The sequence below is a fragment of the Cydia pomonella genome, chromosome 17 (genome assembly GCF_033807575.1).
Source record: "Cydia pomonella isolate Wapato2018A chromosome 17, ilCydPomo1, whole genome shotgun sequence".
Lineage (NCBI taxonomy): Eukaryota > Metazoa > Arthropoda > Insecta > Lepidoptera > Tortricidae > Cydia > Cydia pomonella.
The window spans coordinates 4,828,256-4,854,516 of record NC_084719.1 but is presented as its reverse complement, the minus strand read 5'-3'; the positions used below and the strand labels follow the sequence as shown (position 1 = coordinate 4,854,516).

The following is a 26,261-nucleotide window of genomic DNA, read 5'->3' as shown; positions in this document are numbered from 1 at the left end:
AGCTACTCTAGTGTTACTCTGGCGTGATTTGGAACTATTATTTATAGCTGACAGCTGGATACTTTTGTAACAATTCTGCCTAAGGAGTGTCTGTTCCTTGCCTCTACCTTCTGTATATGGAAGGTAGAGAATCCCGAAAAAAAAATTGGCTGTTTCATACTTTTTGGCTGTTTGACCTTGACATTTTCTATGGGAGAGTAAATTTTTTTTCGCGTGTTCAGGGTTGGTCCGATAGTAAATGTTGCTCAGTATGACCTATATATTCCGCCCGTAAATTATTGCAGGTCACTAAATAAACATTCTTTATAAGGTTGTCCCGCCCCTGCCATACCCGTTTTGGTCTTCCTCTCCCCGAGATCCATGTGGGATCCAATCTGTGGCTGTGTACTGTGCAAGTGTTATTTGTAAGTCATAATTTCATAGAAGTTTGATGATTAAAATAAAAATTGCACAGGCTGCTCCATCAAAACCACTGCAGACTTATTTTTGTCTTACTATTTGTGCCGTTTTCAACCAAAAGGATATCAACCTTTTCGACAAACGACAATGTGGTAGCTTTTATTTGAAAATTTCACATATAATATTTATAATATGCATATAAACCATTTTTTAACATTTCAAATATTGTTAACGATGTCCTGATATTCTGTGAACCGGAAAACGATTATCAGGCCCGACATTGGGACTAATTTGGGGCCTGATATCGGGAAGTGTAGATGTAATTGGTCCTAATGCATAATTTGCTCCGTGGGCAATTATATTTTTAATTGGGTTTAATGGTAGTTTTTCGAAATTATGTACTGGCAATATTTTTTTTTCGTTTCGCTGACTGTCACTTGTGTCACAAAACTAAAATTTGTCGAGACATTTCATACATAAATAAACAAAACCCTTGGTCATTATAATCCCAAATTGACACCAATTTATTCCAATATTCACGTAAGAATCTGTCAGTACGTCAATTTAGGGTCCAATTGCGAATTCTCCCCGCGCGCCCGGTGTTCTCGATTGATATGTGCGACGGGTGAAGTTTATAATGGCTCCTGTATTTAAGAATGATGTAGTAAATAGATTGCTTAACGTGAGGCTGGACGATGGAGGGCACGGGGAAGAGGTTCCGCCGCAGAACATGCTGCCTTCTAATCAGCAGGCGAGGCAAGGGAGCAATGCGCCTGACGAAGAAAGCGGGCCGTCTTGCGAGCCGATCGCGTCGTCGTCTGCAATCGAGAATCTTCAACCTACGAACAGCAGCGGCGGCCGATTACACAACTGGCAAGCGACCAAAACGACTGTCAAGGAACGCCTGTCCTTTCTCTTCAACAACGAAATACTGTGCGACGTCCGTTTTATTGTAGGTAGGGAGGCGAACCAGCAAGTCATACCCGCACACAAATTCGTTCTTTCCGTCGGCAGTGCGGTCTTCGATGTGATGTTCAATGGCGTGCTAGCAACCAAATCTGATGAAGTAGAGTTACCTGATGTAGAGCCAGCGGCGTTTCTCCATTTACTTAAGTTCCTATACTCTGATGAAGTTCGAATTGGTCCAGAGAGTGTTATGACAACTCTGTACACTGCAAAAAAATATGCGGTAGCCGCTTTAGAGGAGCATTGTGTAGATTTTCTTAAGAGCAATTTGGGTACGGACAATGCTTTCCTGTTATTGACACAAGCAAGGCTGTTTGATGAGCCGCAACTAGCTGCGCTTTGCTTGGAGATGATAGATAAGAATACAGCTGATGCTTTAAATGCTGAAGGTTTTACTGATATTGATCAAGATACTTTGAATGCTGTTTTGGAGAGGTAAAAGTCTTTCAGATTTTTGGACTAGAATGATATGCTTATGTTATGCAATATGGTTTAATAAAAATTTATGGAAAAATAACTAACAAGTTAATAGGCGGGTCCACACAGAGCGAGCATACGCATCGGCCGAGGCAAAACGCGCGCGCTGTCTCGGCCGAGGCTTAACTACACTGGCCATTTTGTGTGAGGAAATTGCCTCGCGCGTATGCTTGCTGTGTGTGGACCCGCCTAATCAGTGTATTCATTCTTTATGTAAACGGCTTAGAACTGAACCATTTACGATCAATGTCAATGTGTTTAAAACAGATTAGACAAGTGACTTTTAAACAATAAGTTAGACTGATGTTACTTAGTGATGTGATACAACTTTACAAACTTTGAACTATATAGTACTGGACACTGCTACTTGCCTATATAATTTTTATAAATGTTTAAAAAAAGTAGACAACAGTCAGTCCCTGAGGATCATGACATCATGTCCTTCTGTTGAAGACCAGATTCCTCCATAGGCTTCTATTCCTCGCCAAGCGCATGGCCTCATGGAGTTTTAATTGCATAGGTGCAGTGATTTGAGAACACCATCTAGTAGGAGGAGGGCCCTGAGGTCTGGTGCCTTCAACTTTGCTGTCATAATAACTAGACAACATATACTCATCATTTTATTTAAAGTTATATGTCAAAAGCACACCATTAATGAATTAATTGAAAAATAAATCTTTAGAAATCAATGCAATTGATGATTCAACTAATAGTAGTTTCTTACGGTAAAACGAATCCTTTTCCAAATACCAATATTAAATCTCATTTGTAATTCCAGAGACACCCTACGCATCAGAGAAGCAAAAATATTCTCAGCGGTACTTCGCTGGTCAGAAGCTGAGTGCATTCGAAGACAACTCCCCGTAACACCCACCAACCAACGCACAGCACTTGGACGAGCCTTCAACGCAATCCGATTCCCTCTTATGTCTGTTGAAGAATTTGCAATGGGTCCGGCCCAAAGTGGTTTACTTGATGACCGAGAAATTGTTCAACTGTTTCTTTATTTTACCGTAAACCCTAAACCTAATGTTGGATTCCTAGACACCCCGAGATGTTGTATGACAGGGAAGGAGTTAACGGTGAACAGGTTTCCACAGACGGAGTCACGATGGGGTTACAGTGGGACTACTGATCGAATTAGGTTTACAGTGGACCAAAGAATATTTGTAGTCGGATTTGGATTGTATGGATCGTATTTTGGGCCTACGGAGTATGAAGTACATCTGCAGGTTGGTTAAACACTTGTTTTCAGTGTGTTCAAGATATTTATACTAATTGGATTTAAATTTCAATGTATTTCTAAATGTACAGAAGTTGCTATTTTGTGTTAAATAACCATGTTGCAGTCAAAGGCCGGCAACGCACTTACAACCCCTACGGGTCTATGGGCGATAGTAATCGCTTACCACCAGGCAATTTTCTGCTCGTTTGTCTCCTATATCATACAAAAAAAATGCTTGTATAATTTATTCTTAAATTTCGCACAGAACCGTGACGAGTGTCAAAATGAAGGCGGCCTACACCCGAAGGGTAGAGAAGGGCTAAAGAAGAGAAGAAATATTTAAAAAAAGTTGTGTATACATATTTCTGGCACATTTTTCGTACCGATATTTTCAGACGTGACTGTACAATTGCGCCTGTTTTGCGTGGTGGGTTGTCGGCACTTTTCTTGCCAATCCAACTTTACCAAGACCTATTTCTAGCTCTAGACGGCACACTTTCTGAAAAAAAAAGGAGTGGAATGCCCTGCCCGAGTCTGTGTTTCCGCATGAGTACAATCTCTCTCTCTACAAGAGTACAAGGTCTCTTCAAGGCTAGAGTAGATAGGTATCCGTATCATCACTTACCATCAGGTGTGATCGTGGTCAAACGCCTGCCTATCCACCAAAAAAAAAAGTTTTTTTGTATCTTTCAGATAATCCACCTAGCAACAAAGAAAGTATGCGGGTCCAATACAACGACGTTCTGCTGTGACGGCACCGACGACACTTTCCGCGCCATGTTCAAGGAACCTGTCGAGATACTGCCGAACACTTCCTACATCGCTAGCGCCAAACTCAAGGTAATAGCGCCAAACTTGCAGTACTTCCTCACCATAGTGGTTATATCTTGTCTTCCTTTACTCTTCAAGCTATACATCTCTGGAATGCACTTCCCCTGACAATGAGACAAGCCCCAAGCAAGTTTGTTTTCAAACGTATGCTTCACGCTAGTCCTCCTCCGCGCATATGCATAGTTTTTATAATATATTGTTATTTTAACTCGTGTCGATTTAAAACACTCCCTTCGGTCGTGTTTTAATTTATCGCCACTCGTTTCGAATTTCCTATTTTTCGCACTTGTATCGTAATGTACTATTAAGTTACAATAAAGTTCTTAAAACGATCGCGTTCTTAGAAAAGTTTGGAGGAAAACCGAAATAAAATCGGTCCCGGGCCTTTGGGCTTGTGCACAAATCACGCGAAGTTTTTTGGGCTACTTTTTTGACCCCCCTTGGTGATATTTGGTCAGGTTCTTGGCTAACCCCCCCTCCTCCACATAACCTCACGTGTATTTTTATTTAATTTTTTCATTCGACCTAATTTGAAGGTAAATAGTATTGTATACAGTAAATCTTGTTTACACTGGCTATTTTGAAAAGCCAAGTGAAGATTTATGTTTAACGAAACCGAGAACGAACGAGAAAAAAACGTGATCTATCATTATTTAGCTACATCCTCAATAAATTTCCTCATTTCCAGGGCACAGATTCGTACTACGGCACCAAGGGTCTCCGCCGCGTGACGGTGGACTGCAACAACGGGGAGAAGGTGGTGTTCCAGTTCTCGTACGCGGCCGGCAACAACAACGGCACCTCGGTCGAGGACGGACAGATACCCGCCATCATCTTCTATATATAAGGGAGTCAATATACACGGTGTATCACGAGGAACACGAAAAAACAAGGAAAACATGTTATATGAGTTTAGGTGATATTCCCGAAAAAAAAAATTTTTTGTTTCATTTTTTCGTTTTTTTCTAATGTTATGTACATAAAAATCAAATCTAGTAAACCTGTCAGTTGAAATCATTTATTTTGTAAAACCTAGTTTTTGCAAAGAAGGAAAAAATGTTATATGAGTTTAGGTGAATTTCCCCAAAAAAAAATTATTGTGTTTGATATTTTTAGTTTTTTTAAAGTTATGTGCATAAAAATCAAATATTATTAGTAAACCTGTCACTTAAAATGATTTCTTTTTTGTAAAACCTAGTTTTTGCAAAGAAAGAAAAAATGTTATATGAGTTTAGGCCAATTACGCTTATTGATTTTTTTTTAATATATATTTGTACATAAAAAATAAATGTTATTAGTAGCTGTCACTTAAAATGATTTTTTTTTGTAAAACCTAATTTTTGCTAAGTGATATTTGTCACAAATATCGTATATGATTTATAATTGTAGCGTATTTTCTGTGACTTATAATTCAAAAGTGATTTTTAATAAAAAAAAGACGTCAAGATCGCTTACCTTCTTTCTATGGCTAACAAAAACGAACGCTAAGTAACAATAATTTATTTTAATTTTTAGTGGCATTAACTCTGAAACTAGGCGAATACCATAAAAGTTTAAAGGACATTTTAGTCTTTATAAATTTTAAATATGAACAGGAATACACTATTAAAAATTTTCGGGTTCCACGTGAAACACCGTGTATGTACATTTCAGCCAGTCCATACGAACCATTTTTTTTTGTATCACAGATGCTACCACAACAGTTCGTTGCCCCAGTCTACCCAGCTGAACATTTTAAACCCGCTTTTTGTATACATATTAATGTCAATAACGGGTGACATTTCAGCCAGGTTGCATTAGCTATGGTCAAAGAAGACCAAAATAATGAAAATAAACGCGTTATAAGCCCTGCCTGTGAAGCCGATGGTCCCGAGTTCCTGATAACGAACAAATATTTGGTGGTTTCGGTGTGGTATTATATATTTGGTGATGAACAGAAATATTTGTTCCTGAGTCACTCGAGCCTTCTTGAGCTTACTGTGGGGCTTAGTGAACTGTAATTTTTGCGTCTCCGTTTCAGCTTTCGCATTAAATAAGTAAAATAAAAAAAATAAAATAAAAATTATTTATTCTCAGACAATTAATATAGTCCATATTTGTTAGTATCAACTTACAACCTATGTTATGTTACCTTCCGCACAATAAATTACAGAAATTAAATTAGGTAACTTTAGATTGCTGGTTATCTTGGCCGATTTACCGAACTGCACGTTTGTGAACATGCAATTCGATAAATCGTCCCAAAATACCGGAATCTAACCGCTCGGCTATCATTTTCAGGATCCCGTTGGTGCTCCCGCGTATACGGTGTACCACTGATGCATTCTTTTTTCGCATAATTGCATAAAAATCATCTACATGTGCGTCCGCAAACATGCCAGAAGCACTACAGTATCGCGGAAGCCTCAACAGGGCCCTGAAAACGTTGTTATACTGGACCCTTAGAGAGTCAAAGGATTTCTGCTTAAAATTAGCCCACAGGCCACTAGTATAAAAACATTGGCAATACGCACGGAATAAAGTAATTTTGACCTCCATGCTACACTTAGCGAACCTGTGCGCCAACATACCGCCACGGACGGATAATGCCCTCCTCTCCCTCTCCATGTCCATGTCATCTTTTAAATCCTCTGTCTCTACGTGACCTAGGTATTTGAAATGGGTAACACGGTTTAAAGCAGTTCCATTTAACATAATAGGAGGCACATTCGCCGGACCCTTATTTCTACCTTTAATTACCATAAACTCGCTTTTCTTTTCATTATACTTTAAACCATGTTGTACCGCATATTCTTGGCACACTTGGCGAAGTCGCATTTCTCAACCGATTCTGGATGGTAGATGGTTCGAAATGGTCGCGTACTGTGCGGTTCAAGAGGAATTACCTCCCGCGGACGCTCCGGCTGAGGAATGAGCTCCCTTCCGAGGTTTTTCCGAGGGTCTACAGTATGGGGTTCTTCAAAAAAGGAGTGTACAGGTTTTTAAAGGGTCGGCAACGCGCATGTAACACCTCTGGAGTTGCAGGCGTCCATAGGCTGCGGTGACTGCTTACCATCAGGCGGGCCGTATGCTTGCTTGCCACCGTCGTGGTATAAAAAAAAGATAAATTCTGTGAGCAAGTTGGATTTGTATGGTAGATTCGGTTTTGTAATTTTTTAATTTTTTTTTTAATTGTGATGTCATGGAGTGTACAGCTCAGAGCCAGCCAGCTCTGTGATATAAAAACAAGGTTTTGCTGTCAATAGCGAGGGAATCCATAGAATTAATGATAACAGAAAAATTATTGATTCCTAAAATATCGTTAACAGAGTGCATACTAGGCATAGATAGGGTCACTAAGACAAAACTGTGCCTACATAACCTTGATTTCTTCGAATCAGGGCCAGTAAATTTCATGCCGTTGACGCAAAAATGACGTAATTTACCATGCAGGCTGTTTTTTTATAACACTGCAAGTTAACTAATCTATTAACGCGTGGAAAAATAAATACTTGTTACGAAAAATACGCTGTTAAAAATCAAAAATATGTATTATTTACTAAAATACTTGTTGAGTGACAAAATAAGATGAAAGTCAGCATTACGTTCTGTACTGATTGTCAAGTATATCAGTAAGGTATCTAAAAATGATTAATTATTACGAAAGATTAATTGGAATCATACTCTATGTAGCGTGACGTCATTTTTCCGTCAACGGCATGACATGTACGGACCCTGCTTCGTATTAAGTGACACGCACACATTCACAATTCTAAGCGGTGAATGGCTAAAACCCGATAAGTGAGTATGTGTGTGAAATCGGTTTGGCATGAAGTCGTAGTTTTGTCTTAGCGGCCCTTCCTATATGTGCCTACTTTTTGGTTATCTGCTAGTATATTGTAAATTCTAGGTATAGATCGGTTATTATATGTTTCTCACTCTAGGCATTCGGTCTTATTCTAGCGTGTTGGGGCTATATACGTGATATAAGGTAAATGTGCAATGGATTTAATAACGTAGAAAATAATATTGATTTTGATACCGATACAAGGAGTAAATGATATAAGTTTTAAGATCTAGAACTCCTGATAAAAATATATGTTTTTGTACATAGTTATTTCTAATTATTCACGAGTTTTTCTTGATAAATTACAATTTTTTTTTTCATTGCTATATTTTTTGTAAGTGATACGCCATTTCTACTCAGAACCACCATCTTTTTTGAAACGAATAAAAAGAAGAAATAGACCATAAAAAATTACCCGAAGTTTTTTTCTTTCGTGCTACCTACTTTTTTCCATTGAAGTACCTATATTACAACTTTGTATGGCGGTAGCATATATAAAAGTTTAGAAAATGTATAGATTACCGAGTATGTTTGTCACCAAACGGGCGGAATCGATCCGCGTCGGAGCGCATTTTCAATGTGCCTATACATCATGTATGGCAGACGCGATGGAGTCCGTCCGGAGCCGTCCGCGTCCGCGAGCAGCCGACCGGCTTGCGGCCCTACTAATATGAAATACGCTCCGACGCGGCCCGACTCCGCCCGTTCAATGAGAATCGTACTTAAGGCTGCCTACCTCTCCAGTGAGGCGGAGCGGAGCGGAGATGTGAGAAATAATAACAAGTTCCCTTGAGTACTTCTACTTTTGTAAATTTCCTTTACTTTTCTGGTACGAAATCATATCTATTTATATTATATATTGAATATTTATGTATTTTTATTTGTATGCATTATTTGTATTTATTTTATGGTTATTTTTCTATCTATGTATATTTGTATCAATATGTATTAAACTTAAACTTATATTTCATTTATTTCAGTGATTGTACACTTTTTTTTATGTCTGTCATTCATTCATCGTTACTTCTACTCATTTCCTCAAAGGTTAACTGGAAGAGAACCCATACAGGGATAAGTTCGCCTTTGTTATATTTAATTTACTCTGTAACTGTGTTTTTCGTGTTTTTATTTACAATAAAGTATATACATACATATATACATAATCTTCGCTGGATTACAACCAATGCTATTGGTTGATTCCGTCCGCGTCCGCGAGCAGCCGACCGGCTTGCGGCCCTACTAATATGAAATACGCTCCGACGCGGCCCGACTCCGCCCGTTCAATGAGAATCGTACTTAAGGCTGCCTACCTCTCCAGTGAGGCGGAGCGGAGCGGAGATGTGAGAAATAATAACAAGTTCCCTTGAGTACTTCTACTTTTGTAAATTTCCTTTACTTTTCTGGTACGAAATCATATCTATTTATATTATATATTGAATATTTATGTATTTTTATTTGTATGCATTATTTGTATTTATTTTATGGTTATTTTTCTATCTATGTATATTTGTATCAATATGTATTAAACTTAAACTTATATTTCATTTATTTCAGTGATTGTACACTTTTTTTTATGTCTGTCATTCATTCATCGTTGCTTCTACTCATTTCCTCAAAGGTTAACTGGAAGAGAACCCATACAGGGATAAGTTCGCCTTTGTTATATTTAATTTACTCTGTAACTGTGTTTTTCGTGTTTTTATTTACAATAAAGTATATACATACATATATACATAATCTTCGCTGGATTACAACCAATGCTATTGGTTGATTCCGCACATCGCTCCGCTTCAGTGGACAGGCAGCCTTAGTGACATTTTTCCAAATAAACTGAGTAGAAATAACATAAATGATGCGGTAAAAACATACATAACATTAAGTTCTTTTATAAGAAATGCTCTCGAAGAATTTCATAATCATATGTGTCGAAGTCTTTCCAAAGGTTACTTTATCGCTCACCATAAGGACGAGATTTGCTTGTATCTATATACGAATAATCTGTCAAAGCGACCCTACGGCAAGCGACAAAGTGGGACTTCTTACTTGGAAGCGACACAATCATCATACCTTTAATTTATAGAATTACCTAAAACCATTGACTGAAGGATCTAATAACCCACCTAACTAAAAACTATAGTTCCTTTGTTCGTGATTACATGACATTAAACATATCACATTGTTAGGGCCACCCCACACTAGCGTCTCCCGAGCGTCGGCGTCTAGTCAACTCTATGGCTGCTGCTCGACGCAACGTGGGCGCAACTGCGCAGCGACGCCATTTTCCATAGCGATGACTAGACGCTGACGCTCAAAAGACGCTAGGGTGGGGTGGCCCAACCCATTCAGGGCTAATCACGACCCGAATCATTTCCGCTACATACCGGGAAACCCATGTTACCGGCTACGACCGTAGCTCAGCGGTGGATGTGTTAAGAGGAAATATTAGCGTTAGGGAACAAGCTTACGGCCTGATGGATAGCGGCAAAGAGAATTTGAAATAGAAGTGGATTATCAAAGAAAATGTTGTAGCCACAGTAAATTTACTGCCATCTCTCGACACATTATTAAAACTTTTAGAACGCCATTTGACGTTGATCCTTATACTTTCACTGATGTGTTAAATATCAAATATCGCGACGTTAAAGTGCATTTTCAGATATTTATGAGTACCTTGGCCGCACCGATATATCTGGTGACCACTGAACGGTCAAAAAATGCGGAAGCATGGGTCTAATATTTAGAAACCATCGGTAAAGAAAGTTGTCCACTTTATTCCGCCGTTTGTGGAGAGGTTGTGGATGGTTACTTAGTTTGGCGAAAAGTGTATTTTAGTCACTATTCTTTTTTCTTACAAAAACCATACAAGTCAGGCATACAGCCAAACATTCGTTGAAAACATTGACATATATCTAAGGACGGGCAATAAGAATGGGGCCAGGGTGCCTACCGCGAAAACCGAAATTCACAAATTGCGGGGATCTTTCTCTTTTACTCTCACTAAGACGTAATTAGAGTGACAGAGAAAAATGCCCGCAATTGACGAACTTCGATTTTCGCGGTAGGCCTCCAGTACAGCGGTGTCACGCACACGAATTCGAGCCAATCGTGCAGTCTAACGCCTTAGTTGCACGATTGGCTCGAATTCATGAGTGACACCAGTGAACTAGCACCATTATTAGTGCCCGTAAGGCCCGTCCTTAGATATATTATATGTCAATGGTCGAAAAGCTCATAGTAAACCATATGTAACCTCTCACTAACCGACTGAGTTAAGCAGTAGAAAATAAAGTTCAGAGGTGCTTGGGACATCACTTTCATTATTCCTAAAATATTAAATAAAAAATGTATAGCTTTTTTGGTACCACTAATAAGAAATGATAAATGTGTATTATACACCGTGTTTTTATTAAATTCCGTTAACTTCGGGGTATCGGTAAGTACGTTTAAGGAAACTAATGGCATAGTTAATTTTCAAAAAAAGAACATTTTAATTTTTTAATTATTTTTATTTTTGTAATAAGTAGGTAATTAAATGTTGCATATAGCGTTGTTGTAACACGGGCATTACGTTGAACTTAACCAAACAATTGAAAACTGTGACATTTCAATGTCATTTTGAACATCAATCGTCCGAGATAGTATTTATGTTTAGTAGCAAATGTATTAACTCATACTAAACACTAATCAATATGTAAAGAGGCCCTAAGCCAAGTGTACACGCTCGTAAGGGCCTTATAAGAAAAAAAAGTTAAATATGTATTATCTCCGAAATGGAATTAATTAGAATACCGGTGTCTTTGAGAAAGTTACTTAATTTAAGCTCGCGATGCACCCTTGAAATTAACGGAAATAAAAAAAACACGGTGTATAATTGTATCGCTTTTAAACAGTGTCACAAAAAATAATGTAAATTAATGAACTATTTAAAAGAACAACTAATAACCAATATTTAATTTAAAAAATACTTAGATTTAGATGATAAATTATGTTATAGCCAGTATTTATTTTCTTGAATAAAAAAACATCAATTGACTGTATCGTTTTATTATATTATATACCTCTTTATTTATTTTTCTTCTTACGTTAGTTTGTTCATAACATGAATATAAAAGTAAAATACAAATGCATATAAACAGATCATAAAAAATATAACCCAGGGTGCCGCCCATTAACGGGTTATAAATTTGTTCTGGATTTGTTATGGGACATTAACGGCTATAACTTGATATCTCTGTTTCTTTTTCTAACTAATATTTTCGCTACGAAACCTAGGAAAATAAACATTTAAACCTATCTCTGTTGGACAGATAATAAAAAGTCCCACAGACAGAAATTACAAGTAAATACCTAAAATTGTATTTAAATGAAACTTATATTAATTATGATTCGAATCGGGTAAAACAAACACCAAATATTATTGTCATAAAAACATTTAATTAACACTGATATGTTAATAACAACAATATTATATTTACACACTAAAGGAAAATACACATTAATGTAATATAGGTCTTTATAAACGAGGGTTTCAAAAATCTTCCCTTTCATATACAATATACCTATACATAGCAGGCTGGGCCTGTGAGGTCAATTCGAATTCAAACTTAATTTACTTATGTATTTAAGTATTTGTACATTATATATTTCGTTGTCTGAGTACCCACAACACAAGCCTTCTTGAGCTTACTGTGGGACTTAGTCAATTTGTGTAAGAATGTCCTATAATATTTATATAAAACTTACATTTTGTAAAAAAATAACTGATTGGCGACTGGCCCTAGTCACACCTGATGGAAAGTGAAGATAGGGCCTAAGATGAAGCTCACCGGTTCAGTAGTAGCCTATTCACTCGTGCTTTAAAGATAGGCCATATTTATCAGGGAATACAGATGGCGGGAGCGCATTCCATTATTTTGCCGTCTGTATCAAAAAAGAGAAAAATCGTTTCGTGCGAACATTGGAACGTTTACTAGGAACGGGTGCATTCGCTCCCCGCGCCTGCATGTCCGATGATGGAAAGGGGAAGCTGGGATCAGGTTGTGCAGTTCCTGTGCGCACTCCTCGGAATATATCCGATAGAACACCGATAGGCTAGCAGCTCGCCGGCCATGCTCAAGGCTCTGTAACTTTGACTTGATAGATGGGTCATCGCCAAAGAGTCTATGAGCCAAGCGCTCTATCGAGTCCAGGACTCAGCCCAGAGGTACCCCGGCATTAATAGCCAAAAATCAGACCAGCATCCATTTAGGACAACTCGAATATATCGGTCCCTCAATATGTCAGTGATCCAGGAGCGCAGGCCAGACGAGATCCCATACGCGAATAGCTTGCTTATTAGGTTATCGTGCCAGACTCTGTCAAAGGCCTTGGAAATGTGGAGGGACACGGCGATAGCCTCATCCTGTCTCTCGACCTGTTGACCGTACCCAGTTCACATCATTTTAACGTCAAAGTGTACGTGGAATTGGCTTCTATGTCAAATTAAAGTTGTTCGTTAACTACCTATTGTTACTTTATATAGGTAAGTAGCTAAGTTGACATTTTGCCGGGACGTAGATCATCCGTGACCACATCTGGTGCAGCACAGCTGAAACGTCAGATTTAAGATTCTTATTCTTCTTCTTAGTCGTATACTCTTGTCAGAGTAGTCAGTAGTCGTGGTCATTGCAGTCGTTGTACAGCCTTTTTCGCTGTTTCCCGCCATGCTTCTCTATTTATTGCCTGCCGCACGCACAGATTCTGGGTCTTGTGCCATTGACTCTGCCATGAACAACCAACCTCTCCGTCGCGTCGTATACAAATATTGTAAAAAAATAGTTCTTACCACAAAAAGGTATATTTTAAGGAACAAAGAAGAATGAGTTATTATGTAACATCTAGATATAAATCACATTATTACAATACCTACAGCAGGTAAATATCAAAGTAAAATATTTTTGTCTAATAATTCTTTTTACGTAACATAACATTTTTTAGGTTTATCTGCCAACTCCGTCCACCTACGACGCCAAAAATCAATATCTTATTATTAATGTCCATAACTATGCTAACAAACATTTCTTAAGGTTTTAGTATCACAGTTATTAATATTAGGTACCCGCTAATTTATCTCAGATAAGTAATGTTTTATATATACTTAAAACAATAAGGGTTAGTGCCCATTACATATATCGGAGCTGCTAAAGTGGTCACAAATATATGAACTATGAACATGCGTCTATTGTCAAGACGTTAAAGTGCGTGTACAGATATTTTTGAGCATCTCGGCCGCTCCGATTTATCTGATGGCGACTGAGTTATTGTTTCTTGGGAAAAAGTATTATATTAATTATACCATTTCGGATGTTGGACTTTAAACTAACGAATTTAAACTATTCAGTTTATAAGTCGAACTTGTTATACATATTTGAAACTTTATTATGCAGAAATACCCTACATTTGACAATGGCAATTCACTGAAAATTTGCAAGTCAAGTTAAGCACATGTGTGTTACCTATATCATAGAGAAATAAGAAGTAATAGAGTGCTCACTCCATATATCAGTTTTGGTACCAAAGTGATTATTATATACGCAGCAGTCGACATCTAGCATCGAGTAGCGGAACTCTCAGTACTGCTACTCGACTATAGATATCGCGGCAAACAAAAAGTCTAATGCTCAACGATTTTCCGCTAATATTATAACTAGAGTAACCGGAATTCAACTCCTACACTTACTATGGTTATAATATTAGCTGAAAATCGTTGAGCAATGGACTTTTTGTTTGCCGCGATATCTATTGTCGAGTAGCAGTACTGAGAGTTCCGCTACTTGATGCTAGATGTCGACTGCGAATATAATAATCATTTTGGTACCAAAACTGATGTATGGAGTGAGCACTCTATTACTTCTTATTTCTCTATGCCTATATAGTTTTGCCACAAATATAAACGTTTTTCTAGTAAACATAAAAGAGTAAATATAATTGTACATTCATACGAATTTGTTTAAAAATGTGTTTTTGGGCAAAGATACCCCTTGGGGCAAAGTTGGCTAGTTTGACAGTATTCACGAGAAACTTAACAGAAGAATACACTTGTTTGAAACCATTAATTTTTTCCACTGACTTTTTTATCACGCCATTCACATTGTTGACAATATTTTCAGTCTTGTTTAGAATTCTAGAGAAATTGGCTCATTAACGATCAAATTTTTCAAATTCTTTAAATTCCTATACAATCTGCCTAAGCAAATAAATACAAGAAGGACGATGTTATTGGTCATTTTTGCCGTACATCTAAGTGTGCCTTAAAAAATTAATAATAGTCCCTTGGCGTTTGCAATGTGAACACCTCACAGCTCCTCGACGGTTTGATTTTGGGGTCGTCCAAGCGCTCGCGCCAGCACGGCACCGGGTCGGACGTGACGCTGGGGCCGCCGAGAGACGTCTCCTGGAAGCGTACCCTGTGCCGACGCACACTGCTGCCTTGTACCTGTAAAACATATGCAATTTAAATATCACTTGTTGTTTTTTAAACGCATTTATTTATTTTGCAATGTTTGTTTGCAGTATATGGTTCTGCTAGTCGGGCAGGAAATACGAGGAACATTTTTTTTTATACCACGACGGTAGCAAACAAGCTTACGGCCCGCCTGATGGTAAGCAGTCACCGCAGCCTATGGACGCCTGCAACTCCAGAGGTGTTACATGCGCGTTGCCGACCCTTTAAAAACCTGTACACTCCTTTTTTGAAGAACCCCATACTGTAGACCCTCGGGAAAACCTCGGAAGGGAGCTCATTCCACAGCCGGAGCGTCCGCGGGAGGAAATTCCTCTTGAACCGCACAGTACGCGACCATTTAGGTTCTAAGGTGTGAGGATGAACTCCCTGCCGACGGCGAGCGGTGCGGTGATAGAAAGTGGCCGTTGGCATCATTATCAAACAATTCCTCAGAGCACTGCCCATTGTACAAGCGGTAAAACACACACAAGGAGGCAAAGTCTCTCCTTAGACTTAAAGGTTCAATACCGCTTGTGAGTTTGGGATCGTCAACGATTCGCACAGCGCGCCTTTGGACTGAGTCAAAGGGTCCAAGCTGGCATGCAGGTGCTCCTGCCCAAAGGTAACATCGGTATGAGCGCTCTCTAATTTGCAATAAACTTTAGAGGCGGAGTCATCTGTTAAGTCTTGGTTTATCCTCGCCGACGCTGATATATTCACGTACCTAAACACACGGAAACGGAGGATTATGAGATTTAACACGAGGAAAATTAAATTACCTATATTACGGGGTGAAGTTAAACCCCGAGACTGTCAAAACATTACATAACTACCGCGCCGCCATAATTATGTACGGAGCGAATATAGTTATTTTATTTAAACTTTATTGCACAATACATGAAGAGTACAAATGGCGGACTTAATGCCAGAAGGCATTCTCTACCAGTCAACCATGAGCCAAACCGAAAGATCCTAATTGGTGCAGGGTCAGAATACAGAGTAAAATGACAAAAAAATATCACAAAATTATATTAAATTAACCTTTTGACCGCCAAAGACGTCATATGACGTGCGCGGCTACAGCCCAATATCAACCTTCATGCGTACCGACAAGGTTCACGATGACGCGGCGCGTACGATAGGCGTGGCGTTCAAAAGGTTAAACGTACATAAATAATATGATACATAAATATACATACATAGATACATACATAAATATATACCCATTGTGAAACATCATGAGGACGACATTTGAACCTTGTCAAACAGATGCTTGCGCAACATGCGCTTGAAGGAGAATTTGTTCTGGGCTTGAACTTAACGTTCTCGTTGGCGCCAAAATATACTAAGTTCATTGAAATTAGTGTAATCATTCTGAGCCTTTCTAATTTGTTTAAAATGAATTGAATCAACATTATGTGTCTAACTGGTGCTTATCTTTTTTTACTGCTCGGCATTTTATTTTTAGTCTTATATCGAGACTACTTCGCCTACACACGAATAATCCGCACCATTTTGAACGAATAAATCCTAATATTGTACATTATTATAAGAGGGCTTAATTTTGATATAGATTTCTTAGAATTCGTAATAAAAGTTTTATATATAGCGTTACAGTTACGAAATTGAGGTCAAACAAAAATGAAGACTTAAACGGTAAACATCAAAAGTAGATATTTATTTTTATTATGTTACTATAAGCAAACAAATATAGATACACTTAAATCGGCGAGATTATTTTTCAATTTTCCATGCTTGTCTGATCAATATTAAAGTTAAGTAGGTTACATAACGTATGTATGTCATAACTCTTCAAGTCACATATGCCATTTTATTTCATTAATCAAATTTAAAATTTAAATGACGTAATCGGTCGGGAGTCGCCGGCCTACCACTCCAAGGGTTAAATACCCACACCTTTTGTATAGTCTGTGCAGAAAGAGAAGGATCGTGAAATAGTTATAAAATAAATAAATAAATACCACTCGATTCCCAATTTCTATCGCTAGTATTAAAAAAATAGCATTTCGCCGTTTTCCACAGATTTTCGAGTGACGGAATCGAGCGCTCGAAATCCTAAAATCGGTCCCCAGGTCTTACACTTTTACACTAGGTCGCTGCTTTGTCGGTCTTTTACACTACGTTTGTATGAAACTGCGATTTCGCGCGGGTCCTACACTTTCGTCTTAACGAGTGGTACGTTGGCTACGCGGGACTATTTGTGAGATAAACGTTAATTTATTTGTACTGTTCAAAATAACAGTTTTTATTTATGATATTTATGGTCACCAGCCTATTTAAAGCCAGAATATCTGCTAACACCAGAAAAAAGTTAATAAAAGTGTACATCTGGAGCATAGCATTATACGGTAGCGAAACGTGGACGATGCTTCAACGAGACAGAAAATGCCTTGAAGCTTTTGAAATGTGGTGCTGGCGGCGTATGGAGAAAATAAGCTGGACAGAAAAAGTAACCAACGAGGTCTTAAATAGAGTTCGAGAAAAGCGGTGCCTATTGAGAACCATCGAAAGTAGAAGAGGAAACATGTTGGGACACCTGTTACGACACGACGAATTCATCAAGACCATCATAGAAGGGAAAGTAGAAGGAAGGAGAAATAGAGAAAAGCCAAGAAGGGCATACATGGATCAAGTGAAGGAGAAAGTGAACGTCGTGTCGTATCAGGCCGTCAAGGAAGAGGCCAAAGAAAGGCATGCCTGGAGATTGCTTCACCGACGACCTCTTAAATTTATGATGATGAATTTATGACCATATTTGTTTCCTCCGTAACAAGTGTCAAATATTGAATGTCATCGGAGTCAGGTTACTTTTGAAAAAATCGTATCTCAATCAAGAGTGACATTTTATTGTCTGCATAATCATTATAATCAAAGTTAAAGTTAAATCATTATAACGGTTAAAGGGTATCTTCGTTAATTAAGTGTTGTAGGGTGTCGATGATTATAGATAATTAAATTTGTCCTTACCTAAAAGTTAAATAGCAATCTAGTGCATCAAATTTCTATATGAAAGTACCTACCTACTCTATCTTACATTGTTTTTATTTAATTCCATATAAATTGAATTTGTATTTATTTAATGCATGTCAGTTATAAGATGTAATGTTTTGAAAAGATTTGTCCCGCCGAGTTTCTTACCAGTCCCATATTGGGATACCCTCCTACAATTTAGGAGGAATTTAAATCTTCTCGGGTCAGAGGTGTAGCTTTATTTGACGTTCATAAGCGCATTGTAATACGCCTACTTGGAAAATAAACTATCTTTTACTAAATACAGACAAAAACGTGACTTTTTTTTAAATACTACGTCGGTGGCAAACAAGCATACGGCCTGCCTGATGGTAAGCAGTCTCCGTAGCCTATGTACACCTGCAACTCCAGAGGAGCTACATGCGCGCTGCCGACCCTAAACCCCCCCCCCCCCCCCCCCCCCTCGTTGAGCTCTGGCAACCTTACTCACCGGCAGGAACACAACACTATGAGTAGGGTCAAGTGTTATTTGGCTGCGGTTTTCTGTAAGGTGGAGGTACTTCCCCAGTTGGGCTCTGCTCTAGATCTGGAATGACATCTGCTGTGCTGTGCCCTACCACACAAGGCGAGATGACATTCACATTGCCCATACCTCTCTTTTGGACGTAGTTTAAGGACATACCCGGGTCCAGTGACTGACTTAAATATGATAGTGAACGATTTTTTTATTAGGCATTTACTACATGATATAATTATTTTAAGTTAATGGGAGTTGATTCACTAACATTTACTGATTGTGTAGGCTTAGTCCCGCTCACGTGTCATGAATCACATGTATATAAGGAACAGTGTTTAAATAGGTAAAGTAAATATAATACATCAACGTTTTGTGTATAAGGGTCTCATTAACTATACAAATTTTGTTTTGTGTTGGTAAGTTTAACAATAAATTGCATGCTTAAATCTTACCATATTCTAAACACTACATAATTTTTAGTATTGCGTTAAATTAAATTAATGTATTGTCTCTTTTATATTCGTCAATGGAGTAATACGCTTTGTTTGATAAGAATGCATGATTTCTTAGAAAGTCTTATGTTGTCTGTATTTAAAATGGCATTGGGTAAAATATTGAACATTTTTGAAGCCATTCCAAAAATACTTAGATAATAATGGCGTTTTAAATAAGATTGTATTGCTAATGTTCCCTTGTTGACGTACACTATTAAAGCTTTAGAATAGTTTTTTTTATTTTGCTTAACATAACATGCGATTTCATAAACATAAATGCGTCTGTCTGTCGGTGTCTGATTTCTCCAAGACCTGGAATACTTGAAAGGCTGTCAGAAGTGGCAGGCCCCCGACCAGGTCTACCACACAATAATCATGCGGCAGGTACAGATTGCTGGAGGCAGGTTGATTTCTCCAAGACCTGGAATACCTGGAAGGCTGCCAGATGTGGCAGGCGCCTGACCAGGGCTACCATACGTTGAACGCGCAGCAGGTGGTACAGTTTGACAAACGCTGAATGATCAGGAGGTGAAGTTAAGAGGTCAAAAGGGGTGGGAGTTCGTATGGGAAATAAACTGTACAAAAGGTGAACTTAATGTCATAAGGCGAATGCCGACTGGTAGAGAATGCCTAAAGGTTGACTAACCTCTAAAGGCCTAAGCAAAACAGATAAGTTGTAGGCGGTGCAAGAACATTATGAACTTACTGGAGCAGGATGTAAGTCGTTGGTCGGCAGCTTAGTCTTGAGAGTAGCGTGCGCTGACATCCCTTTGTTCACATGAAACAATATAATTCGGATTATTATTGTTTCCGTACAGCTATCGATTTCGTATTGTATGTGATGAGATGGGTTGGTAAACCTTTGAAAATAACTAATTGTAGTAGAAATTATCAGTTTAAACAAAGATTACAGAATAATACAACCCAGAAGTCGAGTAAACAGTCAAGAATTAATTATAGCAATAGAGATGAAGACAGTCGTAATTAGGCTTAACGTTATAGTACATTACTACAGAGGCCGGGACGAAAGGGGTTGCCGGCCGAAGACATATAGACCGGATAGGTCTGAGGCGGGCAACCCCATATTTCCCGCCGAGGTATGTTACATAGTGCTTTTCTCAAACATGCAATGAAATAATAATAAAAATATGTGATGATTGTTTCATGTCCTAATGTGATAGGTTATTAAAAAAATCGGCAAGTCTTTTTACTATGAAGGGGGCACTTTTTGCGATAACTCAAAAACAGCTAAACTGATCATGTCCGCTATAGTTTTCATTTGTCATCACTACATAATTTTTAGTATTGCGTTAAATTAAATTAATGTATTGTCTCTTTTATATTCGTCAATGGAGTAATACGCTTTGTTTGATAAGAATGCATGATTTCTTAGAAAGTCTTATGTTGTCTGTATTTAAAATGGCATTGGGTAAAATATTGAACATTTTTGAAGCCATTCCAAAAATACTTAGATAATAATGGCGTTTTAAATAAGATTGTATTGCTAATGTTCCCTTGTTGACGTACACTATTAAAGCTTTAGAATAGTTTTTTTTATTTTGCTTAACATAACATGCGATTTCATAAACATAAATGCGTCTGTCTGTCGGTGTCTGATTTCTCCAAGACCTGGAATACTTGAAAGGCTGTCAGAAGTGGCAGGCCCCCGACCAGGTCTACCACACAATAATCATGCGGCAGGTACAGATTGCTGGAGGCAGGTTGATTTCTCCAAGACCTGGAATACCTGGAAGGCTGCCAGATGTGGCAGGCGCCTGACCAGGGCTACCATACGTTGAACGCGCAGCAGGTGGTACAGTTTGACAAACGCTGAATGATCAGGAGGTGAAGTTAAGAGGTCAAAAGGGGTGGGAGTTCGTATGGGAAATAAACTGTACAAAAGGTGAACTTAATGTCATAAGGCGAATGCCGACTGGTAGAGAATGCCTAAAGGTTGACTAACCTCTAAAGGCCTAAGCAAAACAGATAAGTTGTAGGCGGTGCAAGAACATTATGAACTTACTGGAGCAGGATGTAAGTCGTTGGTCGGCAGCTTAGTCTTGAGAGTAGCGTGCGCTGACATCCCTTTGTTCACATGAAACAATATAATTCGGATTATTATTGTTTCCGTACAGCTATCGATTTCGTATTGTATGTGATGAGATGGGTTGGTAAACCTTTGAAAATAACTAATTGTAGTAGAAATTATCAGTTTAAACAAAGATTACAGAATAATACAACCCAGAAGTCGAGTAAACAGTCAAGAATTAATTATAGCAATAGAGATGAAGACAGTCGTAATTAGGCTTAACGTTATAGTACATTACTACAGAGGCCGGGACGAAAGGGGTTGCCGGCCGAAGACATATAGACCGGATAGGTCTGAGGCGGGCAACCCCATATTTCCCGCCGAGGTATGTTACATAGTGCTTTTCTCAAACATGCAATGAAATAATAATAAAAATATGTGATGATTGTTTCATGTCCTAATGTGATAGGTTATTAAAAAAATCGGCAAGTCTTTTTACTATGAAGGGGGCACTTTTTGCGATAACTCAAAAACAGCTAAACTGATCATGTCCGCTATAGTTTTCATTTAATGTCTTTCTTAAGCTCTACTTCCACGATTTTTTTCAATAATTTTTGGACCTATGGTTCAAAAGTTAGAGGGGTGGGGGGGGGGGGCACAATTTTTTTTTCGGAGCGATTAGCTCCGAATATATTCACTTTATCAAAAAATGTTTGTTGAGGGTCCCTATTAGTTTTGAAAGACCTTTCCAACGATACCCCACACTGTAGGGTTGAAGCAAAAAAAAAAATATTACCCCCATTTTACGTGTAGGGGAGGTACCCTCAAAAAAATTAAATTTTTAGATTTTATTGTACGACTTTGTCGGCTTTATTGATTTATATATCCATGCCGAATTTCAGCTTTCTAGCACTAACGACCACGGAGCAAAGCCTCGGACAGACAGACAGACAGACAGACAGACGGACATGGCGAAACTATAAGGGTTCCTAGTTGACTACGGAACCCTAAAAAAGCCTACGTTCTTGAACGCACCTTTATACCAAACGTCAAGTAGAAACGCCTTAGGAAATAATAACAGGCAACACTAAAATCTGCGAACTTTTTTAAAATTTTGACATTTGAGTTGGCGGCAACGTAGTTTTTGCAAAAGTTAGCAGAGCGGTAAATTTATTTTTGATTTCACGTTAGGATATGTGTTATTTCATTAGTGAAAAAACGTTATTTTATTATAAATATACTTTTCCCATAGGCTGTGAACCAATGTATTTAGATAAAAGCGTAACTATTTTGTTATAAACATGAAATAATACAATTTTTACTAAACGCATATTGCCATTTGGCAACTATGTATATTTTTGTATATAAACAAGTAAATATAATAGTTGGATTTTTTTATTCATTTTTCGTAGATCATACATCCAATGAACTAAAGAAAAACATTTTTTTCTACCAAAAAAAAAACATGCATTTAAGGGTTAAAGGAAGTCTGCGCCATTCATAATTTAGGTCATTAGATAAGTTAGTCACCTCTCAATCAATTGTTTTTCTTTAAACTGTATCTTTTACTGAGGTGTGCCAATAAAGAGTATTCTATCTATCTGTCTCTTTCGATAAGCTGTAAGTATCTGAATCGTTGAGGTAAATTTTAATAATAACATAACTTTCATGACACACTGACATAAGGAATGGAGAACAAATTTTATTTATAATAACAGTATACATAATGGATATATACAGTGGTGATATTATATATAACTATCTTAAATCTAAAATAGGGAGCGTGCATGAACTATAGGAGGCAGCACAGGAACCGTCAGATTTATGGCGCGAGGCGTAAATGTGATGTTTTTTGTTCCGATGTAGCCCACAAGATGGCAGAACCTACTATGCACAAGAAAACACATGACGTGTAAATGTGCCTGTTTATGGTTCCGATTCAGACCACAAGATGGCAGACCCTCCAACGCGCACGGTCCCTATAGGCCCTTGAGGCATTGTACCAAAGATGCTGGCGGCATTTCCTCGTTGTATCGCAATGCTGGTACGTTGTGCGAGGAAGCCGCCAGCTCTTCGGTCATCAGTTACGGCAACCAGACGCTTCGCGATTTCTGCAAAAAACATGCACGCGCATGCATGCTGTTATTAAGGGACATATCCCTTATAGATCTATAGTTTCAACGCCTGACACATTATAGTACATTACGATACAAGTGCGAAAAATGGGAAATTCGAAACGAGTGGCGATAAACTAAAACACGACCGAAGGGAGTGTTTTAAATCGACACGAGTTGCGAATTACCTATTCGCACATGTATCGTACAACGTTTTACAGTACATATGGCCCTTTAAATGTTCGACATAGTAACGTAATATGCTAATTTTCGCACTAGTGCGGTAAAGTGGCAATGGTGCTACTTTACCGCACTAGTGCGAAAATTACACATATGGATGTACTGTAAAATATATTAAACCAGGGGCGAAACATGTCGAGTAATTATCGAATTTATTTACGTGAGTGAATCGTTAAAATACATATATTTAATATTGAGGTGAATTGTGAATTTAGGGGAGTGAATCGATCGATGTTAATTAATTTAAAATATGCTAACGATCAGTGGCTGTAAAGACAATAGCTATTCGTTATTGTTAAATTTTGGCGGCTTAAATATTCCCTTAACTGGTAGGCAGATGAAATTGGGGCGATTAACTCAATGTGAAATTTTACTAATTCACAAAAGTAGAAATTAAAATTACACAAAAATGGCGCTAGAACACGCTGAACGCTGACCCTTTAGTAGAATAGGTTTTTGGCAAAAATTTAATTTTTTGTACAAGCTTTTATCGCTGACTGTACTTTTTTTCCACAGGCAACTAATACTCATCGAGACAATTCTAAAAACCCCAAACACAATTAGGTTGCGTTGTTTTATCACAGAGTTCCTATGGCTACCTCCTGTCTCCATCATCAGATCAGCTTGATGGTACCATAATATTGCATTGTCACCCGACTTAACTGGGAAGTGGGTCAAATTTAACTTGCAAGATTTGTCCCATACATACTAACAGGGAAAGTTAAATAAAAGCTTGTAAAAAGTGGCGGTGACATAATCGGACAGACAGACGGACATGACGAATCTATAAGGGTTCCGTTTTTTGCCATTTGGCTACGGAACCCTAAAAATGATACTGCTATTGTTGGGCGAGATTTGGATCATAAACTTTTTCATGCGTCTTTTCTGAGGACATCATAAAATGGACTTTAAGACCTAATTTTCTTACTTTATCCTTATAGGCACACTAAAACCTTCTGTTTCTCAAAATGTATAATGATTTTGAAAGGCTAAGAAATTTATCCAAATGGTCAGCTTTAGTCCTCAGTTTTTCCGAAAGTTTTTAAACCATTTACGGTCGCAAAATGTAAATTAAAACTCACGTGTCATATCATTGCTAGCGGCATGTATGCAGAAGATCTTCTTAAACGTCTTCGAGAAGATGGCCTTTAGGTTCAACGCGTAGGTCCCGTAGACGAGGGGGTCCATGCACGAGTTGGACACTGCCATGACGAAGAACAGGTCTTGCAGCCGTGCCGAGACGTGCTTGGCTGATTGCCGATCCACCATGTACCTATAATAAAGTTTTTGGCATTAATTTCATTGTTTAAAGGCTGTTTAGGAGTCGAATGTGCTCACGCGACGAGTTAAACTTTCCCTCTTCGAATCCATTGTGAAATCTGTGTTGCTTTTTGGCTGCGAAACGTGGAGAGTGACTAAAGGCCTAACTAATAAACTTCAGGTCTTCGTCAACAAGTCCCTCAGGTCGATCCTTCGCGTTTTCTGGCCAAAAACCATTCGAAATGAAGACCTATGGAGTATATGCCGGCAAACACCCATTGACGAAGAAATTGCGACACGGGAATGGAGTTGGATAGAACATACTATTCGAAGAGGGGAAACGAATAATGCTACCATAGCTTTCGCGTGGAAACCGCCGGACGGAAGCCGTGGCTCCGGGCGTCCTGTACACTCTTGGCAACGGTCCATTCTAAGAGAGCTACGAGCGGTCGGGTTGAGCTGAGGCGAGGCCAGAAGACGAGCTGAAGATAGGAAGGCGTGGCGCGAGCTTGTGAAGGCCCTTTGCACCTCTGGGGTGCTTTAGGACAACAACAACAACAATTTCATTGTTGGAACAAGCTTTTGTCGGTGACTGTACTTTTCTGCAACTAATACTCATCGAGGCAATTCTAAAATCCCAAACACAATTAGGTTGTGTTGTTTCATAACAGAGTTCTCAGATCAGCTCGATGGTACCACAATATTGCATTATCATTGTCACCCGACTTACATAAGAATGCAAATTTAATCGGAAATCGGGAAATGGGTCAAATTTAGCTTTCAAAATTGGACACTAACAAAAAAGTTTGTAATTAAGTGTCGCACGTTCTGAAACAAAGTGTTTCTTTCACCCGTTCCTGGGTCATTTTCTGAACGCATTTTTTTTGTGTGTGAGATGAAAATGGAAGGCAGCATCAGATAATACGTGCCATTTTTGAAGTGAAAACTTCTTTAGCGGCGCTGTGCGCTTTTTGTGATGGGGAAAAAATGCTAAACTCGCGTCAGGGGTCACGTGACCGTCAGATCGAAAATTCATAAGACGGACACGTGACATCATGGTGACGTGCAAATTAAATGTCATCGAAGCCTTGTTATATGGAAGGTGGAGGTAAGGAATGGAATCCCCATGTACCAAAAAGTGTGATCAAAAAACCTTAAATAGGTGGCGCTATAATACCTAGAATACTTGAAAAAAAATCAAATCATAGACAGCGCACTTCACTCCGTCCGAACGCCTAGGTTCTTAGCTACTCAAGCGCTACTCTGGAGAGATTTGGAACTATTATTTATAGCTGACAGCTGGACACTTTTGCAACAGTTCTACCATAAGAGATTTCACTCCTTTTAATTCCACACTCCATAATGCGCAAGGTTATCCGCCGCACCGCCGCTCCGACCGACGCAGTTCG

The 26,261-nt window shown here is 38.5% G+C and overlaps 1 protein-coding gene across 1 annotated transcript; it reads left to right on the top strand.

The window, feature by feature from the left end:
• The first annotated feature begins 676 nt into the window (after nt 1–676).
• LOC133526786 (BTB/POZ domain-containing protein 2-like) lies at nt 677–11,756 on the top strand. The gene is made up of 4 exons (XM_061863537.1): nt 677–1,800; nt 2,621–3,074; nt 3,761–3,907; nt 4,587–11,756. Exons 1-4 carry the CDS (start codon nt 1,037–1,039, stop codon nt 4,743–4,745), a joined length of 1,524 nt encoding a protein of 507 aa, XP_061719521.1. The 5' UTR covers nt 677–1,036; the 3' UTR covers nt 4,746–11,756.
• Nucleotides 11,757–26,261: the final 14,505 nt, after the last annotated feature.

Excerpts from the sequence above, each read along its gene's own strand:
- LOC133526786 (XM_061863537.1), top strand. The coding sequence starts at position 1,037 with ATGGCTCCTGTATTTAAGAATGATGTAGTAAATAGATTGCTTAACGTG. Across the intron at positions 1,801-2,620 it reads TTGAATGCTGTTTTGGAGAG|AGACACCCTACGCATCAGAG; the intron begins GTAAAAGTCTTT and ends TTGTAATTCCAG. Across the intron at positions 3,908-4,586 it reads TCGCTAGCGCCAAACTCAAG|GGCACAGATTCGTACTACGG; the intron begins GTAATAGCGCCA and ends CCTCATTTCCAG.